The sequence below is a fragment of the Spea bombifrons genome, chromosome 7, assembly GCF_027358695.1.
Source record: "Spea bombifrons isolate aSpeBom1 chromosome 7, aSpeBom1.2.pri, whole genome shotgun sequence".
NCBI lineage: Eukaryota > Metazoa > Chordata > Amphibia > Anura > Pelobatidae > Spea > Spea bombifrons.
In genome coordinates, this window is record NC_071093.1 from 21814959 (window position 1) to 21837709 (window position 22751).

Below are 22751 nucleotides of genomic sequence, written 5' to 3' on the forward strand. Positions count from 1 at the left end.
CCCGACAGGGCATCTATCACCGAGGACTCATAGCCCAGGTTAAGGGCCTGAGTCTTGTGCCAGTTAACTTTATAATAGGAAAGATTGCCAAAAGAAGTCAGTAACGCATGTAAATTCGGGAGGGAGATTGCCGGGTTAGTAAGTGTCAAAAGAACATCATCCGCGTACAGACAGATCTTAGATTCAATTGAACAAATAGGAAAGCCCGAGATATCAGGGTGATCTCTAATGGCAATTGCCAAAGGCTCCATGGCCAGGGCAAATAAAAGCGGCGAAAGCGGGCACCCCTGTCGAGTGCCGTTACTTATAGTAAATGGCTCTGAAAGAAAGCCAGAGGCACATACTCTCGCCCGTGGCTGGTCATAGAGGACCGCGACAGCATCAACAAACTTGTCAGGTAAGCCAAAGGCCCTCAGCGTAGAGAGCAAGTACCCCCAATGAAGGCGGTCAAATGCTTTCTCCGCGTCCAGAGAAAGCAGCACACACGACCTATTAGTTGACTTCGCAAGATGGGTAATGTTGATGATGCGCCTCGTGTTGTCCGACGGTTGCCGACCCAGGATAAACCCCACCTGATCATTACTAATCAGAGCGGGAAGCATGGTGTTCAGACGATTGGCAAGTAATTTGGAGTAAAGTTTAATGTCTGTGTTCAACAGAGATATTGGTCTATAATTTACTAAATCAGAGGGAGATTTGCCAGGTTTAGGAACAGTGACTACATAAGCCTCTGACATTTCCTTAGGGAGGGGGGTAGAGTCCAAAAAGCCTGAAAAAAGAGCACTTAAACGGGGAGCTAAGATAGATTTAAATTTTTGATAGTAAAGATTAGAAAAGCCATCCGGCCCTGGGGCTTTATGAGATTTGAGACTGGCAATAGTACGCTCTACTTCATCGGACGATGGTGGCGCCACCAAAGCCTCCCATTGATCCCTTGGAAGCCGAGGGATGGGAAGGGAAGAAAGAAAATCAGCAATATCTGCAGTATTGGGTTGAGGTAAATCCGTCTGTAAGCGGAGATTATATAAAGAGGTATAATAATTCGCAAACATATCAGCAATCTCTTTCGGATTATACACCTTCACACCTTGAGGGGTCTGTAAGTAGTGGGTAGTACTAGAAGACGTCTGGAGACGAAGTTTACGAGCTAACAGGGAATCAGCCCGATTCCCCTTCGCATAATACTGCAGATGGAGTCGGCGCAACGCAAGTTCTGTATAATGGAGCTGTAGTTTGTGTAATTCAGCTTTTATCTCTCTAATCTGGTCATGCGTATCTTTGGACCAAGAAGCTTTATTAGAAAGCTCCAAGGACACTAGACGGTCTGAAAGCTCAGAAACCCTGCGCAATCTCTGCTTCTTTTGGGCAGACGCAATTTTAATAAAATGACCCCTTAGGACTGCCTTATGGGCAAGCCAGAGGGTGGAGGGTGAAATCTCCGGAGTGGCATTGGTTTGGAAATAATCGGTGAGGGCATCAGCAATTTCCACACAGACTTCTGACTGTTGTAAGAGGCTTTCATTAAGACGCCACCTAGCTGGTGGTGGCGAGGTGGGGCCATTGACAAGGGAGATCCACACAGGAGCGTGGTCTGACCACGATATATGTCCTATCTCCGCACGCTTAACCAATTGTAGGGTCTCACCATCTACAAGGATCATGTCAATACGAGAATAGCTGGAATGAACATTCGAGTAAAAAGAAAAGTCTTTACCCAAAGGATGCAACACTCGCCATGTATCAAAAAGGGAGTACTGATGGAGTAAATCTTGGAATTTTGTCCCTTGGTCTGTCAACGCTTTCAAGTATTTAGAAGACAATCTAGCAGAGCAATCCAAGGAAGGAGCAGATACAAGGTTAAAATCTCCTCCAACAATCACCCTACCCTGTCGCAACCGGTGAAGTTTAGTAAATACATGGTCACAAAAAGCAGTCTGACCGGTGTTAGGAACATAAAGATTCATAATAGTATATGGTGTACCGTCAGACAATAAGGTAGCGGCCCCTCGGGTCACGGGTCTGAGACGTTAGTTGAAATTGAACTTGATTACTAATGAGTATGGCCACTCCCATAGTCTTGTTAGCAGCTCGTGCATGGTATTCCAGGGGATAGTACTTAGATGCCAACAGTCGCGCCTGAGATTTAGCCAGGTGGGTTTCCTGAATCAGCACCACAGTAGCTTTACGGGTTTTAAGCTCTTGAAATAACATTCTACGTTTGTGCGGGGTATTCAATCCCCGAGCGTTAATAGAGAGGCAGGTAATCTGCATCCTGGTAAAAGAGCAGTAACAACTGGACAGTAACCTTCCGACCAAAGCAACTTAAAACAGAGAGAGAAGAGAAGAAGAAAAAAAAAAAAAAAAAAAAAGGAAGAGGGAGGGGGGGGCAGAAAGGGAGGGACAACAAGGGAGGTAATGAGAGTTGCAAAAGCACTTCAAGAAACACCCAGTCTGTGCACACAACTAATGGTTATACAGAACGATGTGTTCAAGAAATAGATGAAACCGTATAGGGGGACAAAGAAACCAGCAGTAGCTAGGACTTGCTGGCACACAGGCGAAACAGAAATCATGTAACTGAGAAATCCCCGGACATAGGGAAGCTAGAACAGCAGAATCAGGGAAGAACCCCGAGGAACAATAGACGTACAATAAAAGTAAACTCTTTTATGGACCTCATATGGAGATGAGAATGTACGCAACAATGCCTTGTAAAAGAGCCGACATATAAACAGTACAGAAATAGGTAATACAATCACTCAGCAACCTAATAAGTAGTTGTGTTGAATGTGGACTGAAAAAAAAACAAAAAAAAAAAAACAACAATAATAATCATAAACATCGTAAGAAAACAGACAGAAGAATCTAAGGCTCTCATAACAACATCGGAGTATTCTACTCAGAGTATATAAAATAGAAGAAACCCAGATGTGCGCAGTACATAAGCGTCGTAAGGGTGTGTGTGACAGACAATAAGACCCCCACATAACAGGTAGTAAAATATGTATGAAAGTTTCGGTAAACAAAAACATGTGTATCTGTAGTGCATATCCATTGCAGAGATAAGCCCCCTGTGGGGCAGAAAGTACAATAAGATAAAGAGAGAGAACAGACGGTAGAATCTAAGGCACACAGACCCACCAAGGGGTATTCTCGTCTCAGAGCATATAATACATAAGAAACCTAGATGTGTGTCGGACTTAGGTGTGGTATAGAGTCTTGCGACAGATAGCAAGTCCCGCACATAACAGGTAGTAGAACATTTATGAAATTATCAGTAAACAAAAACATGTGTGTCTGTAGTGCATATCAATCGCATAAATAAGCCATCTGGGAAACAGAAAGTACAGTTCTCATATGACAGGTAGAAAACCGAGTGTAGATAAAACAGTTTAACACCCGCCCCGAAACGAGCAGGACATATACCAAACTGTCCGCCAAACGAGAACATGTGCGGTAACAGCGTACCGCCACTGAGAGAAAAACACTGTCTAAAATCTGATGCCCCCATAGGGTAAACCCAGCAATGTGTATAAATAATAATAATAAAAAAAAAAAAAAAAAAAGACAAGACACAATAATAATCCTAAAAAAGATAGAGTGAGAAAACAGACAGTGGAATCTAAGGCACACATGACCATCGAGGAGTATTCCCCTCAGAGCATATAATACTTAAGAAACTCAGATGTGTGCATTGCATAGGCGTCGTATAAGTTTGCGTGACAGATAGCAAGTCCCGCACATAACAAGGTAGTAGAACATATGTGAAATTATCAATAAACAAAAACGTGTGTTTGTAGTGCATATCCATCGCAGAAACAAGGCATATTATGGGGCAGAGTGGCATATAGGGAGGTATAAGGCATTTCAGGAGGCAGAGTGCTCTATTAAATGCCCCCTTAACGCCACTCCAGAAATGCCCTATGCCCCCATTTAACACACACACACACCCTATACCCCCATTTAACTAACACACACACACACTCTCTCTCTCCCCCCACCCTCTCTCACCCCCCTTCCCCCTCTCTCACCCCCCTTCCCCCTCTCTCAGCCCTCTCTTACCGGTGCTTCCAGCCGGGGCAGCGGGTTGACGTCGCCTTCGGCTGCAGCCGGAAGGAGGTGGAGTTGGCAGCGGGGGTTTGTATGCGTCCGTCGCGTATACTTTCCCCGGCTGTCAGAGATTAGAGTTCCCCGCACCGGTGCGGCACCGGTGCGGGGAACTCTGATCTCTGACAGTCGGGGAAGGTCTACGCGACGGACGCAGACAACCCCCGCTGCTAGCCACACCTCCTTCCGGCTGCAGCGGACGTTGTCTATGCGGATCGCGTAGACGTCAACCCGCTGCCCCGGCAATCCAGCAGGAAGCCCCGGTAAGTGTGTGTATGATGGGGGGGGGTGAGACAGGAGGATCCAGGTCCCCTGCAGCGGTGCGGGGGATCTGGATCTTAGTCTCCTAATCAGACCTCTATTTGAGGTCTGATTAGAAGACGACCCCAATTAGAAGACGAGGGGTATTTTTCAGAGCATTTGCTCTGAAAAAAACCTTGTCTTATAATCGAGCAAATACGGTATGTTGCATTTTATACAGCAACATACCCATAGGGATGGCCCCTGGGGAACTTGCTCCAAGAGTGTCTACATTTTGCAAGTGGCATTATCCAACAACAGGAGGCGAATATTTGCATCATCTTCTTTACTAAAACCCCCAGCAGCAAAGAAATGGTTAACATAAGGAAAACAAAGACCCAATAAGAAATGAGCTGTGTCCATAAATAGCCCCTTAGAACTGTCCACTACCTCTTTTTTGATGTGCTGAACAGGTAGCACACGATCCTTTCCAACATCCGGAACCGCTACAGGCAATGAAACAGGAGGCTTCATATATGCAATCTGGACCAATCGGCAGCAGACAGAATATCAGCGAGAGAACCGCCTTACTCCAGAGCCGCCGCGCTCCAGACCGTATGGGCACCAAAAAACCCATCCACACTAGCTAAGCGAAGGATCCATTTGATCCACCTTGCCACAGTGGGAACTGAAACAGGCTTAAAAGGACTAACACATGAAATGACCAAAGGACTCGGAGACTAAGAGCGCAAAGCCGCCGTTACCGAAAGGTAACTACGGCAACAGCGTGCCACACAGAAAGGAGGATGGTCAGGAAAATAAGGGTATGACACCAATAAGGAATAAGATTTAGTTCTACGAGCAATAGAAACAACACCACCATCAGGAGAAAAAGTGAATGAATCCGTACCAAAAGCCATAAACCATAATCCGTACCAAAAGCCATACACCCTCCGACCCCCTCCGAAAGGAAAGCAGACAAAACAAAAGCGCCAAAAAGTTGGAAGCGAGAGGGAGTCATTATGCATGAGCAGCGGAAGCGGCCGAGCCACATTGATAGACCGGTACGACTTACCTTCCGAAAACAGGAACCAGGACCATTACCACAGGTGCCGTAAAGGGATCAACTTGTTGTTGGCGTCCTCCATAACGGTGCAATCAACAGGATCGAGACCTGCTGACTGCGAACTCGATGGAGGGTCCGACGTATCATGGAGAATGGGGGAAAGCTTCTGACACACCTCATTCTCTAGAGGACATTGCAGCCAAAAACGCAGGAACTGGGCGATGTAGGAGGCCGGAGTCCACTCCGAAGACCTAGGCGCGTCAAACATGGGGGGCCCCGCAGAGTCTAGGATTTCCTCAGCAAGCCCAGGAGCAGAAGGCTGAGAGTCCCCCAGGCCTGTTTCACGGACGAAACCAGACAGCTCCACAGGTGAAGTAGGACTGGAACCCTCTGCATGATACTCATCCAACACCTCATAATCCTTAGCGTGGCTCTCCAACTCCGCCCTGGAGGTCGATGGATACGCCAAAGCCAGAGAATGGGCCTTTTAAATGGAGCATTGCCCTTAACTGAGATGTCAGCCTCAGTTAACTGCCGTTTACGAGGACGCGCCTCAGCGGGGATAGGCTGTGACCCCTCAGAGTCTGAGCCCTCGAGACGCGCCGACACAGCAGAGGGTGGTACAGTCTGACCAAGGGTGGAACGGTCCAAGAAAGAGACTCCAGCAGAGCAGATCTCTGCCATGCCTGAAGGGCAGCGGGCATGGGAAGGTCATTATCAGACATGATTGCTTCAGCTATCTGAAAACCTGCAATGAAACAGCGTTGGTGACAAGCATAGGCGGGGGTCACCTGCTGGCGCAAATGAGGGTCACTCAGAAGGCCAGGATCCCATGCTAGAAGCTGGTCCAAAATACTTAGGGGGTCACCCTAAAGGGGCGACCCCACACACCCCTAAGTGGAGTGGAGACTCTACAATATACACGTGGCCTAGACCACGACAATTGCCAAACTGCCAGGGTAGTGTCATAAGGCAGGCATGCTGTACTACATATATACAGTGTACAGCCTATATAACAGTGTAAATTTGCTGTTCCCTTAAAAATAACTCAACACACAGCCATTGTCTAAACCTTGGCAACAAAAGTGAGTACACCCCAAAGTGGAAATGTCTAATTGGGCCCAATTAGCCATTTCCCCTCCTCTGTGTCATGTGACTCGTTACTGTTACAAGGTCTCAGGTGTGAATGGGGAGCAGGTGTGTTAAATTTGGTGTTATCACTTTCACACTCACACTGGAAGTTCAACATGGCACTTCATGGCAAAGAACTCTCTGAGGATCTGAAAGAAAGGATTGTTGCTCTACATAAAGATGGTCTAGGCTAAAGGAGATTGCCAAGATGCTGAAACTGAGCCGCAGCACGGTGGGCAAGACCATACCGCAGTTTCACAGGACAGGTTCCACTCAGAATAGGCCTCACCATGATCGATCAAAGAAGTTGAGTGCACGTGCTCAGCGTCATATCCAGAGGTTGTCTTTGGGAAATAGATGTGTAAGTGCTGCCAGCATTGCTGCAGAGGTTGAAGGGGTGGGGGGTCAGCCTTTCAGTGCTCAAGACCATATGCCGCACACTGCTAAAATTGGTCTGCATGACAGAAGGAAGCCTCTTCTAAAGATGATGTTTGCTGAAGACAAGCAGACTAAGGGCATGGATTACTGGAACCATGGATTACTGGAACCATGCCCTGTGGTCCCATGAGACCAAGATAAACTTAAACACAGATGGTGTTAAGCGTGTGTGGCGGCAACCAGGTGAAGAGTACAAAGACAAGTGTGTCTTGCCTACAGTTAAGCATGGTGGTTACGGTTTATTGAGGGAACCATGAATGCCAACTTGTACTGTGACATACTGAAGCAGAGCATGGCCCCCTCCCTTCAGAGACTGGGCCTCAGGGCAGTATTCCAACATGATAACGACCCCAAACACACCTCCAAGACGACCACTGCCTTGCTAAAGAAACTGAGAGTAAAGGTGATGGACTGGCCAAGCATGTCTCCAGAGCTAAACCCTATTGAGCATCTATGGGGCATCTTCAAACGGAAGGTGGGGAACGCAAGCTCACTGATGTCGTCATGGGGGAATGGAAGAGGACTCCAGTGGCAACCTGTGAAGCTCTGGTGAACTCCATGCCCAAGAGGCATGCCAAAGGCAGTGCTGGAAAATAATATATACCTATATGTATATGTCTGATACCATTTTAAGGACTCTGCTGTGGTCTGTTAATTAACCCTTGCTCTGCTGATTATTTTGCTTTATGACTACCAGACTTGGCTTGACCCCTGGCTTGTCTTTTGTTGCTGCTGATGTAGATCACATTTTAAAGTATTATGTGTGACCCTATTCCAATCGCCTTACTAATTTCTATTTATTTGGTATCTATGCTGTACAATATCTGTATTAGCAGGCATGAACAATAACCAAACTAAATAATTTGAGTGACTAAAACATACATATTCTTTGCTGTGTTGTCTGTTTAAAGGGGCACATTCGTTGAATTCCGAAATGGGATGCTAAATGTTTCGCCTATTGGAAGGAACTGCACTCAGGATGAACGTGATGAATTCTATGAATTGGATAAAGTAAGTACAGTTCATTTGATCAAACTCAGCACCATTGTCACACATATTGCACAGGTTTGAGTATGAGACTAAGTATTTTTGAGAACAGCAGATTTTTGAAAATGGTAGAACAAACATATTTAACCCATAGAGTGTACTATTATGTCCTAATGATTGTGTGCTAAGTGACCATGAAGACATAATAGCACATCCTCTGTTTTTATTATTTTTAATATATACATTGGCAGGGATGTTTCCTTGCCTTACCTGAATATCTGTCTGGCCTGTTTCATAGTATTTCACCACACAGAGTACCGGCAGATTTACTGTTACAGGCTCCTGAAGCTCCTTCCTACAGTTCACTATGAGGAAAATTAATATCTACTTTGTGTGTGGGATTACATTTTGATGGATCATACTAACTAAGAGGAGCTAGTATGGATACAAAACAAGGATTACTAGGATTCACAGGATAGGATATTGCTGAAGTTTCCCTGTTTCTGCTGACTAACAGGACTGGGTCCTGCCAAACTCATAATGTGTGGTAATTATATTTTCTCTGATATATGGTAGTTATATATATATATAGTTATATATTCTCATAGAGCAGTTATCAGCGCTAATTTTACATTGTTATACTGCTTACTGGGGAGCTGAATCTGTGGAAAGAAGAAGGGTCATCAATAACGTGAAAAAGTGAAAAATTGTATAAATACTTTCCAAACAAGTACTGCCGCTGCCCAATCAACACTCCTCAAAAATGTTCAGGATACAAGTACATATAGGGAAAAATAAAAATAAAACACAATACTGTAATATATTAAGATACTAATAATATTGTGTGATAGAGTTGCACTTGCAAGTTAAAACGTCATAAGAAGCTCATCAAAGTTGAAAAGTGGCAAGGTTTCTTTATTTCTTCCTTTAAAATCTATAAAACAGATAAAAGCCCAAATGGTGCAGTATCTTCTTGTATATCTTTAATATAAAAGCCAAATAACTTACAAAAAGTTGGCATAACAAGGAAGTTATGCATATGCGCTTTATTGGGGAGAAATCCCAATGGAATCCGGATGATGGTAAGCATCTGTTGTTTCTTCAATATCTCAACGCGTTTCGCCCAACCAGATATATTGGCTTCCTCAGGAGAAAATATTTAAAATGTCAAAGTACATGAAAATAAAATCCAATGGAGTTCTGCAGAGTCTTTATGCCTTCATGCCGCTGTTCCTTTTTGTAGTTCTTGTTGTACGTGACGTCCTTCCGTTCCGTCCTTCCGAGGTTGTATGTGTTCGGGGACATCTGTTACATCGAGAGGAGGATCTGTCAAATCCATGTCCCCGCTTGCTCTTGTTAATAAAGTTCAATAGGAAGTTCATCCTCATATTGTGATCGGGAGAGGGGGATGATTTCATATATTCGGATTTTATTGGTTGTCCTCTATCTATTGTCCTACCTCTTACCCACGATATGTTAACTAATGAGGAACTTGAACAGATGAAAAACGGAGCAGCGGAACAACAGAAAAGGAATTAAATTAAAAGTACTGTAGAATAATTATTTATATTATTCTCTTTACATTACAAAGGAGGGATTTCTGATATAACCGAATAATGTAGAGACGTATCATTTATAAGAATAGAAGCAAATCGTGCAAGTGGATGGTTCTTCTCCAGAGCGATATGAAATAAACTTACAGAGGAATCTTTATATCTCAATCATGTATAAGTAAACTTGGATAAATATATAGCTTGTAGATAAAAATATGTCGCTTATGATATATAGTGTTGTGTCCAAGTGTGAAAGAAGTGAATAAAATTGATAATTAAATGGAAAAAAATATATATATATATCTATATCTATATATATATATAATATATCTCCAGATATGGGTTTATGCATTAGTTGATAAATGTCAATATATCAAGTTCTATATTAAGACCCCCTTTTTAAAAGTTTGAAACTTGTAAATCTACTCAGTTTCTCTTTTGGATAATGCCTGTTTTATATCTCCTCCTCGCCAATGGGGTGATACTAAATCTATCCCTATGACCCGAAATCCTGGAAAGGAAAACATTTTACAGTTATTACAGTGCCTGGGGACACTATGTTTCAAATTCTTATCACGTATTCCTCCTAAATGTTCCAAGCCTCTTATCTTCAATTGCGTCCAATATTGTGTCCTGCATTTACATTCTAGAAGGTAGATGACATTTGTAGACCTACAGTGTATGAAGTGTTTAATTTCATATTCTTTTTTAGTTATTGTACATTTAAATGATGTGGTTTTTTCCTCTGAAGGTTACATGTTTTGAATAATTTACATTGCCCACAGCGGTGAAAACCAGGAGTCTTCTGTGATAAAAAATGATTTTCTACATTTTCTATTACTGGGAGAGCACTGGGGGCTATGATGGTTTTTAGGTTTCCTGGAAATATATATATTTGACGCAAAATGACACAACTCATAGAAGTAGAAAAATAGAAGATGAAAAATGCCCCTCGTCTTATAATCGGGGTCATCTTATAATCAGACCCCAAATAGGTCTGACTATGAGACTATGAGACTAAGATCCAGATTCCCCACAGCGCTGCAGGGGACCTGGATCCTCCTGTCTGGTAACCCCCCCAACTTACCCGTGCTTCTGACTCCCTGGTGCTTCTGACTCCCTGGTGTAGTCGGGGCAGCGGGTAGACGTCTACGCGATTCACGTAGACAACTTCCGCTGCAGCCGGATGGAGGTGCGGTTAGCAGCGGGGATGGAGACAACCCCCGCTGCTAATGGCACCTCCTTCCGGCTGCAGCGGAAGTTGCCTACATGAATCCTGTAGACGTCTAACCGCTGCCCCGACTACACACCAGGGAGTCAGAAGCACCAGTAAGTTGGGGGGGGGTTAAATGGGGGGCATAAGGCATTTTTGTAGGCAGAGTGCTCTATATGCCTTTTAACCCCCATAATGCCACTCTGCTCCAGATATGCATTTTAACCCGCGTAATGCCACTCTGCCTCCAGAAATGTCTTATACCTCCCTATATACCACTCTGCCCCATGATATGCCTTTTAACCCCCTTAATGCCAAAGTGGCATATAGGGGTATAAGACATTTCTGGAGGCAGAGTGGCACATAGGGGGTCAAAAGGCATATCAGTGGCACACAAGCTATATATTTATCCAATTTCACATATACATGATTGAGATATAAAGATTCCTCTGTAAGTTTATTTCATATCGCTCTGGAGAAGAACCATCCACTTGCACGATTTGCTTCTATTCTTATAAATGGAACGTCTCTACGTTATTCGGTTAAAATCCCTCCTTTGTAATGTAAAGCGAATAATATAAACAATTATCCTACGGTATTTTAAATTTTATCCCTTTTCGGTAGTTCCGCTGCTCCGTTTTTCATCTGTTCGAGTTCCTCATTAGTTAACGTATCGTGGGTAAGAGGAAGGACAATAGATAGAGGACAACCAATGAAATCACCCCCCCCGATCTCAATATGAGGATGAACTTTCTATTGAACTTTATTAACAAGAGCAAGCGGGGACATGGATTCGACAGATCCTCCTCTCGATGTAACAGACGCCCCCACGCATACAACCTCGGAAGGAGGGAAGGACGTCACGTACAACAAGAACTACAAAAATGGAACAGTGGCATGAAAACATACAGACTCTGCAGAACTCCATTGGATTTTATTTTCACGTACTTTGACATTTTAAATATTTTCTCCTGAGGAAGCCAATATATCTGACGAAACGCATTGAGATATTGATAAACAACAGATGCTTACCATCATCTGGATTACATTGTTATTTCTCTCCATTTAAGCGCATATGCATAGCTTCCTTTTATGCCAACTTTTTTGTAAGTTATTCGGCTTTTATATTAAAGATATACAAGAAGATACTGTACTGCTGACTCGGAGCATTAGGACGGCAGCAATGACGCTAGGGGAACAGTTTGTGTAACCAAAGTATCCTCTGTCTTCACATTTTCAAATGAAAGGCTGAGAGGCCTGAAACAATGGGACATTGTCCTTGTGATAACAGAAAACCTCAGGGTCCCTATGTCTAAAAGTTCACAACCACTCGACTGTTTCCCAAAAGTGCTCAACTGATTACTGCTTACTCAAGTGTGTGTTTTTCTTTCTTTTAATATCCATTTATGTTTAACAAGTGATTCTAAATGTACTCCCCTTAAATACTATACATCTGTTTGGTTCAAGGCATCACACATGATGGGGTGTCCTGGACTGGGGGGACATGTTATTAGGGAGATCGATTAATCGATCCTTGTGTGGAAGCTGGTAAACAACATCGCCTCAATGGTGTCGCTGTCAGCGACACCATTGAGGCTTAGGAGGCGATCGTTGATACCAGTAGAATCGTTAGTATTGTTGAAATATGTCTAGCCCATATACTAAATTCAAATGTCTGCCCGTCCATCTCCTAACTTTATTGGCTGTCTCTACAGAAATAAACTACTCGATAAATAAATACGTATTTCACAGAATCACAATACTTTAGGAGATGGAGGTACAAACCATCACAACTCTTACCCTTAAATTTTAAAATTGACATAATCAATTTCCTGACCAAAAAAGGGGAGGCAACTGTCACGACCGCTCACACCAAGGCACTCACCACAGAAGTTCTTCCGCCCAGAAGATCACTACCAAAGGATGCCCTTGGCAGTAGTAAACCAGGACTAAGTTGATCCCAACAGTGGGGAGGCCAGGTGTAAGCGGATATATAAAGGTATGCATTGAATATGCAAGGTGCAGAAATCAGCGTAGTACAGGATCCAAAAACGAACTCAGCAGTGCAGGGGTCAACATGATCAGGATAGCCAGGTCCGTACACAAAACGGGTAGTCGTACAAGCCAGGAGTCAATCTCAGAGCGGGTAGTCAGACGAGCCAAACTGGTTACCAGATAATACAGGCAGAGATAGAAAATCGCTAGAAAGAAAAAGCAGTCAGGCAAGCGAAGGGTCAAAATATCCAGGATTAAGACTTCAGCAAACAATACGCTACAAAGACCACAACAGGGTAACTGAATAGAGCGTTTCTGGGTTTTTAAACCCGGAGCCCATCTCAAGCTCTGCCCCCAATCACGTCACTACAGTTCAGACGGCCATCCTGCCTCCATCCCTGCATAGCCGCGCCCCCCTCATTCCTGACAGGTGGACCTCTGGCGAGCCGTGAGCAGGTAATTATAGCATTCTGAGGGTCTCTGCTCCATCGAGCATGCAGGTGCCGAATAATAGAAAGACCCCCAGACCTTTCCGTTCGTCCCAGATGTCGGCGGATGGACATATGACCGTCGGCATCAGAGATTCTCAGGGTCTCCCCCGATGGCTGGCTTGCCCGTACTCGTCTGGGACCGGGGGAGTGACAGCAACCACCTGTAGGCCAAATACTGAAAGTAAAGCCATGCTCGTTCAAATCCTGATCACATGGGATATACAATCCTACTTACAGGTATTGTGTTTTGTCAAATTCTCTTTATTATAGAAAGGAATGCGACAAATAATTTACACATGTTGACAATACAAATGTAATAGTTACAGAAATGGAGTAATATCCTCTAGTAGGGGAGTATTACTCTATTTTTTATAACTGTCTTAATTTTATATATGACGTGGAAAGTGTTCTTTGATGTTTTTCTGTCCTATTGTACTATTTTCAGCACTTTATTAAAACAAATGAAATAGCTGATCTTACATTAAACCTTATAAGTTTGAGACAACCTAAAGGACTAATCACAATAATTCCTTTTTTTGTCCTTGTGATGCGTCTGATTTCTCTGTACTGGATCCTAACTGTTGAAAGCTGCTGTATATCCTTCAAACAGTAGTCCGTTCAAATCCATTTCAACATTAAATTAATTAGTAGAAATGAATATCGGAGCCAAATTTATGTTTTATAACTAGAAAATATAAAGCTTTATCACATAGAGCTGCTTAACATGTAGATTTCCAGCTGTTACCAAACCACAACTCCCATGATTTCCAGCTGACAAAATAACCAAAATAGTTAGACCATATTGTTTTGAGATATGAGTGAAAAGTGCCATTACTCATCAAGAATACAGGTAAGCGGTAACATTTGGTGTAGAAAGATGAGGTGGAGGCAAAGGCCAGTGCTACCTAAAGGCAAGGAAGGCGCCCGCTTAGAGCGCACGCAGCCTCTGGGCACCACCTTTGCGGCGAGCTAGCCTACCGCGTGCTGGAGGAGCAAAGCCGGTCATTGATCTCCCTGTAACCACCGCTGCTCCAGAAGCAGGGCCCCAAAGTCACTGATGTGTGTCTTGGCTCAGGACAGGAGAGAGTAGGAGAATCCAGAAGTCAAGCCGAGATCAATACCAAAAAATGAACACGTAAGAGGACCTCTGACTATTTAAAAAAAAAAAAATATATATATATATATATATATATATATATATATATATATATATATATATATATAAAAATACAAAAAATAAAAATTTTAATATATAAAAAAGATACAAATGTTTAAAAAAAGCCTTACATCCCATTGCCCTAGCACAACATCTACCCAGTATAACCCTCCTGCCCCCGTTCACAACCCCTAAACCCGTTAAGCCATAAGCATAAAAATTCTACAAAAAATGTGCACCTTATAGTATGTTCCCTATAAGTGCTGGGAAGCTATGGAAAATCTATATAAATTAGCTATTTCTGAAATCAGGACACCTGAATTGATAAACTTGGAGGGGATTTTCCACCACTTTACCTAATTTTATGAGGATTCAGAAAGCTCTACAATATGTAGTTTGCATGGGTACACTATTCGCAGGAAAAGAGAATAATTGCTGAACCGACATAGCGCAAAAATGGTAAAAATTGCTCCGGGGCGTGAGGTACCAAAAACCCCTGGGATTGAAGGGATTAAAACAGATATCCACAGCCATATTGCATATGGCGGACGTTGACACCTTGGGAAGGAATCTCACTGGGCCTCTGCTTCAGTTTTTGGTGTTGCTGAATGCCACAGCATCGAAGATTTTTTTAAAATGTGATATCCTGGGAGTTGTGCCCCAATAGCAGCCAGAAAAAGAAAAACTGCTCAACAAAAGTATATATTTTTTGAAAGATGACATTCCAAAGTGTTTTATTTGGGGCATTTTAATACTTTTTATTTAACCATTTTAGTGCCAGTCTGTCCTAAACATTGCAGTAAAATTTCATTTTTTTTTTCATTTTTAACAAACCCATTCAATCCAAACACAGTATTTCAGTATTTTTTTCTCCTGGGTACATAAAATGACTGAAACAACTTGTGATTTGTATTTAGAAACACCCCCCGAGTACAGGAATACCCCATATACATGGGTAGGGCATGTCCCTTTGGCACTGCGGGTTCAAAATTAGAACATGCGCATTTCAGTTTTAAAACATGGAATTTTGACAGATCAGTTTGTTGGGTCGGGTCTCATCTGAGACACGTAGACGTCCCATATTTCCTTTTAACCCCCTAAAACTATATATTTCCTAAAACTAGACAGCTCAGGGAATCTAGTTAGGGGCATATTGGCCTGTCCCATGCAACTGATTCCACACCGGCGCCTTCCAAATTTAGTCTAACACAAAAGAAAAAAAAATTCACATCCATTTTGTGGTTTCACCATGATTATTTTTCTGAATAGATGTGTGAAAAAACAAAATGGGCCTTGTTTTGTGTTCAGTAACACCCCCCCCCCAAGTACAGAGATACCCCACATGCATAGCTAAGTCATGTTTCTCAGACATTGTCAAAACTGGAACATGCGCATTTCAATTTTTAAACTTTTAGGCCGCTGAAATTGATCAGGGAGGCCGATCAATAATCAACGACTTAAAATGTCACTGACAAGTGATCAGTTAATAATTATGTATTTTTTTTTATTAATAATTTGTGTTTTTTCATAATTACCCTAAATGACCCCTCTCTCTTTGTAGGGCAAGGTCATCCAGGGGCTGCCATAATGATCAGATCGCTCATATTGGCCAGGACTGATCTGATCATCATCAGCCCAGCATTTGACCTGGAAGCACCCTGGACTTATATATATATATATATATATATATATATATATATATATATATATATATTTTAACTCCATTGAAGCACAGCATTGACTGATATTTAGTCCCCACAAGCTTGTGGTGCTGTGATGTAGGGCTGCAACAACTAATCGATAATAGTTGAATCGATTATTATCGATTATAAAATGAGGGTTTTTTTCAGAGCAAACACTCTGAAAAATACCCCTCATTATATAATCCGTTTAGTCTGACTCACAGCAGCAGCTCCTACTTACCAGTCCCTCCCTGTAATCACTGTGACAACTGGCCCCGCCCCTTCCTTCTCCCAGAAGGCCAGAACCACATGGCTGTGACACTCATCTAACTGTAAGTATAAAATTAATATTTGGGCTACTGAAAGTTAGGGGGTTAATTTAGGGGCAGTTATGGTTAATGGGGTGTTTAGGGTTAATTTAGGGGCAGTTATGATTAATGGGGTGTTTAGGGTTAATTTAGGAGCAGCTGTGGTTAATGGGGTGTTTGGGGTTAATTTAGGGGCTGTTGTGGTTGACAGGGTCTTTAGGGTTAATTTAGGGGATGCTGTGGTTAATGGGGTGTTTAGGGTTAATTTCGAGGCAGTTATGGTTAATGGGGTGTTTAGGGTTAATTTAGGGGATGCTGTGGTTGATGGGGTGTTTAGGGTTAATTTAGCGGTAGTTATGGTTAATGGGGTGTTTAGGGTTAATTTAATGATGAGGACTGAGGGTTAATTTGATTAATTTAATAAAGTTAACTTAAGGTGCAGTTAGAGATAAAGGGGGGCAAACTAAGGGGAATCTAAATCCTGGGGGCAGTGAAGATTAACCCAGTACTTATTTAGAAAAGTATGGTGTCAGTGTGATGTGAACAGGTCTGTGACTCTCTGGGGGGACTATGAGATATCGGGGGTATAAGGCATATCTGGGGAGGACAGAGTGACATATCTGGGGGTATAAGGCATATACATTATATAAGGCATATGTGGGGAGGGCAGTGTGGCATGTCTGGGGAGGACGGAGTGGTGTATCAGGGTGTATAAGGCATATCTGGGGCCACAGTGGCATATCTGGGGTAGAGTGGAGTGGCATATGTAGGGAGGGCAGCGTGGCATGTCTGGGGAGGATGGAGTGGTGTATCAGGGGGTATAAGGCGTATCAGGCACAGTGGCATATGTGGGGGTGGAGTGGCATATGTGGGAGGCAGCGTGGCAGTGGCATATTTTGGAGGCAGCGTGGAGTGGCATATGTGGGGGTACAGTGGAGTGGCATATGTGGGAGGCAGCGTGGAGTGGCATATGTGGGAGGCAGCGTGGCATGTGGGAGGCAGCGTGGAGTGGCATATGTGGGAGGCAGCGTGGAGTGGTATATGTGGGAGTCAGCATGGAGTGGTATATGTGGGAGGCAGCGTGGAGCGGTATATGTGGGAGGCAGCGTGGAGTGGCATATGTGGGAGGCAGCATGGCAAGCCTGGGCTCAAATGTGCATAAATTGGGGGGGCTGGTTGGGAAATAAAGACAAGAAATGCATTTTATCAAAGTGTTTTTTATTCTGCTGTTTGTATTTAACATCGTTTGTTTATTAAATTATTTTAAATAAATGAAAAATTTACATTCATTTTTTTTATCTGATTAATCGATTAATCGACAAAATAATCGGCCAACTAATCGATTATGAAAATAATCGTTAGTTGCAGCCCTACTGTGATGGAGTCATACACAATCGTGGCATTGAAGGGGTCAATTGAGCAAGGGAAGGGGTTATTTTGCGTTAAGCAAAATAAGTTGCAATTTAAAATTGGCGTCTACCCACTGTGCTGTTAAACTAAGCATGCTTGTTGAGTTTACATCTGAGCTCCAAATATCTGTGGTAAAACTTAAAGCTGGGATATCTGTGATCATGAGCTCATGAATGTGTTTTGCAATATGCTCAAACATTTCGGGTAGACAGGTTTGAGCAAAAAAGCATCTGCTTGGCAGTGTGTAACTTGGCTCGATATGTTCTATGAGCCTACGGAATCCAATGTCCTCCACAACAGAGAATGGCTGGTCATCTAAGGCAATAAATTCCATGACTTTTTCCGTGATGCCATGTGCTTTGGCACTATCACTAGCAAATTTCTGTGGCAACAGATGGTGTTGGAGTAGCTTTGTTACATTAATGTACTCTGTATGTTGAATTGGATGTCGTGTTTTCAGGTGGTGTATCAAACCTGTCGTAGAAAAGCTCCTAGGCACTGTATCTCCTCTCGAAATTTCTGCTGAACAAACATTGCAGATTGCATGTAGTTGTAAGGGATATTGTAACCACAAACACTTATTGTTGGAATAAATAGGACGTGGACTTTTAATTTAGCTTTTTTTTTTTTTTTTTTTTTTTTTTTTTTTGCATTCCAGCAGGATTTTCTTTTTATTTAAAGAAGCACTCATGAACTTTTCAACTTTACATTGAACTCTATTGCTGACCTCTAATTGAACCCTACCTCCTATCCCCACCACCCCTTGCTTATTTAGGCAGCAAGGCTTTACAAATTTGATGTCCTTATCCAAAACTTGGAAATATTTCCACACCGCTGACAGGTTTCTATTGGGCAGACTGGATGGGCCAAATGGTTCTTATCTGCCGTCACTTTCCATGTTTCTATGAATGCCCTTTGCTGGGTAGTGCAGTGATAACAGCAAGAGCGAATCTGAAAAAAGTACATGCTGGAATGTGGAATCTGAGTATGATAGGATCACACACAATAAGTATGAGGTGATTTTACAGGACCTAGTGTAACCTATGATGAACACTCTGTTCCCTTATAATTAACTTTTACGCAAGGATGACAACATCCTTAGAATATTGTTTACTAAACACCAGGATGACATCAAAGACCAAACACCTTCCCCATCTTTTCGCAAACATGAACCTTTATTGGAAGTTTCAGGCTTTTGGGATAGGATCACAATCCTGTCATGCCCAGGTTCCAGCATGTACTGGCTGCCTGGGCATGATAGGAGTGTGATCCTATCCCAAAAGCGATCCAGAACTTCCAATAAGGTTCATGTTCATGAACGGAACTATTAAATTTGAACAGGTGAGGAAACCAGGATGCAGGGAATAAGGTATCGGTCTCTTTAGTGTTCCCAACAGGTAAGGAGGACTCCTGGGAAGGAGCAGAGTTGACAGCACAGTGGAACAGATACCATAGTCCAGTTATCAGGCAGAGAATAGTCAGGCGATCCGGGTCAGGAGCAGAGAGGTCAACGAGGTCAATATACATGCCATGGTCGGCAACAGGCATCCAGCAGAGAACACCAGTAAGAGGTACGTATACAGCTTAGTCGTTAGAACAACTGAGCACTGAACAGGTATCAGTGCTCAGTTTTTAAACCAGCCGCCATTTCTAGAACCCTCCCCCAACCGTGACGACGTCCAATGGACCGTGTGGGATTGGAAGGGGGGCGTGGCGTGCAGCGTCCTTCAGTTTGCGGCGGTTCCTTCTTGTGAAGCGCCTTGTATGAGGACACAGCGGCGCTGCAGAGACCTTGATGGGGTAAGTGCCGAGTACCCACTACCCGCGGGTACTCGGGAGATGTACTGCGAACACGAGCGCAACGCCACGAGCACCCAGGCGACGCATCCCGGACGGGACCGTGACGCCGTGGGTACTCAGGCAACACGCTCCGTACGAGATTGCGGTGCAGCGGGTACTTAGGCGACGCGCTCCGAACGGGAGCGTGACGCCGCAAGCACCCCAGCGATGCGCTCCGGACAGGACCGTGACAGGAACATTTCTATCATACCCAGAGTCTAACACGTACTGACTGCCTTAACATGTTAGGGCTGTGATTGCTAACATCAATTGCTAACAGCTAACATCAATCACACTCGTATCATGCCCAGGCAGCCAGTACATGCTAGAGCCTGGGCATGATAGGAGTGTGATCATATCCAACAAGCCTATCCCCACATTTCATATACATGGTGTCATTCAATCACTCTGACTGCTATAATGCCCAGGCATTATAGGAGTTTAATTGCCATTATTAATCATAATTTTATATTTATATATTTTCATATACATGGTGTCTTGGCATGATAGGAGCGTGATTGCTGACTGTTAACAATTACACTTCCATGCCCAGGCAGCCCAAAAGCAATCCAGAGCTTCCAATAAAGGTTCATGTTCATGAACACAACACTCCTATCATGCCCAGAGTCCAGCATGTATTGGCTGCCTGAACATGTTAGGGCTGTGATTGCTAAGAGCAACTGCTAACAGCTAACATCAATCACACTCATATAATGACCAGGCAGCCAGTACATGCTGGAACCTGGGCATGATAGGAGTGCGATTGATGTTAGCTGTTAGGAGCATGGTTGCTAACAATTGCTATCATGCTCAGGCAGCCAGTACATGTTGGATCCTGGGTATCATAGGAGTGTAATTGCTGTTAGCAACCACACTCCTATCATGTCAAGTCAGCCAGTACATGCTGGAATCTGGATATAGCAAAAAAAACAAAGTTAGGAGTAGCTCCAGACCTGAAGTGTAGTGATCTCTCTCCCAATGGGTGCTGAAGCCTGCGGGATACGGTGCAGAAATCCACTAGGTACAATGCATCAGAGGTTGCCAGTTGACACCAAGGAATAGAGAGGAAGCATCCGTTGTAAAATATATCAAAATTTTATCAAATCCATAGACCATAAAATCAAAACAAGAGGTACATAAACAGGCACAGGGTAGAAACACAGGGTAGATGCTTAACATGTTTCGCACGAGGAAGTGCTTAACCATAAGCAGCCTGCTCTATAACCAAATACACAACCTTTATATAAAAAAAAAAACAAATAAAAGCATTTAACCCCTTAAGGACAATACTGTTTCTTACTCGTAGTATATTGTGGGACAATGGCTCTTTTAAAATGTCCATCAAGTTCAACCCTTCTACCTAACCTTCCTATTCTTGATCCAAAAGAAGGGAAAAAACCCTAATTAAGCTACTTCGAACTCTGCCATCAGGGGGGGAAACAATTCCTTCTTGACTCCAAGAGGCAATCGGATTTCTTCTTGGATCAAGAAGCTCAAAATTCTATTTATATCCTTGTATGTCATGCTTTTCTAAGAAAATATCGAGGCCCCTTTTGAAGGTATCTAATGTATTGGATAACACCACCTCCCTTGGAAGTGAATTCCATACCTTTATTGTCCTCACTGTAAAGAATCCCTTCCTTTTGTGGTTTGTTTATCTACAGTACAGATACTAAGAAGAATAAAGAGTTCTTATTGATGAGCATCTTTCCAAGTTATCTTTCACCTATATTTGAACTTATTACACTATTATTTGTGTTTTGATTTTCTCTACATGTTCATGCGCCCCTCTCTTTGATATACTGCAAAGAAGAAACATCAAGATTAGTCTGAATTACCCGGCCTAATCAGCAAAAACTGTGACATGGCTCTCAAAGAAGAGGACTGAGGACAGACCCCTGAGGCACTCCAATTAATATCTGCGTATAGGCTGAGAAACAACCATTCACAACAACCCTCTGCGTTCTATCTTTTAGCCAATTTCTGATCCACATACAGACATTTGCCCCAAGCCTATTTCTGTTAATTTAGAGTAGCCTTTTATGCAGAACCGCATCTGCCTTGCGCCAATCTAATGGAACAATGCCCGAGCTGAAATAATCCCTAAAGATTAGTAATAATGGTTGGGCCAGAGTTAGGCTTAACTCCTTCAGTACCCTTGGGTGTATACCATCCGGTCCAGGGGCCTTGTCTACCTTAACAGTATTTAATTGCTTGAGCACTTTTTCTTGTGTCAGCCAATCCCGTGTTTGCTGCAACGGTTCCTTAAAATTAGCCAGCAGGGGCTCTGTCATTGGCTCTTCCTTGGTATAAACAGAAGGAAATAAAGCTTTTAAGGTGTCGGCTTTCTCTCTGTCCTCACTAACCATATTTCCAGTTTCAGATAATGTACCAACATTCTCTACCTTTAACTTTTTACCATTTACATACTGTTTAGCTGTGATTTTCTTCTTTCTCATTTCATGCTCCCACACATATTATATATTGTTTTTTGCAGGACAATAAGGGCTTTCTTTAGATACTATTATTTTTATCATATCTAATTTACTATAAAAAATGATAAAATAATGGTGATTTTTTGTTAAAAATTACCTTTTCTCACTTTTTAAACAAAAAACCTTTACTCATCTGCACAAACTAATGAAAAAACCTGCTAAATAGATTGTACTATTTGTCCTGAGTTTAGAAATACCCAATGTTTTTATGGGGTTTTTTTTGCTTTTTTTCTGCATGTTATGGGGCAATAAGTACCAGTAGCGTTTTGCTATTTCAAAACCATTTTTTCCCCAAAGCTGGTCATTCTGCCCTATGTGCTATTTCGGGTATCTTTGAAGCCGGCCAATGAAATTTACCCCATCAAACCATATATTTTTAAAAACTAGACACCCCAAGGTATTTCAAATGCTGGTATTTTAACCATTTCCATGCACTTGCTCTACCATTAGGCTTTGACAAACTTTATGGTAGTAAATATTTTTTTTGTATTTTTTTCACACACTGTACTCCAGGTATAAATTTACAGCTCCTGGTATATGTCCATGTCAAACAACACCCCAATATGTGTTCAGCAACATCTTGTGAGCGCAGTGATACCCCGCATGCATGGGTTTGTTGGGTTATTTGGGAGGTAAAAGG

The 22751-nt window shown here is 42.8% G+C and overlaps 2 protein-coding genes across 2 annotated transcripts in view; both read left to right on the plus strand.

Moving 5' to 3' along the window:
• PMM2 (phosphomannomutase 2) overlaps positions 1-22751 on the plus strand; it is a 141201-nt gene that overhangs the window by 113383 nt on the left and 5067 nt on the right. Inside the window, exon 5 of the mRNA XM_053471868.1 lies at positions 7894-7993. Within this exon, the coding sequence (XP_053327843.1) occupies positions 7894-7993 (100 nt within the window). The remainder of the gene's footprint in view (positions 1-7893; positions 7994-22751) is intronic.
• The window catches only part of LOC128502141 (uncharacterized), a 190095-nt gene that overhangs the window by 50304 nt on the left and 117040 nt on the right, over positions 1-22751 (plus strand). The gene's annotated exons all lie outside the window — the stretch shown is intronic.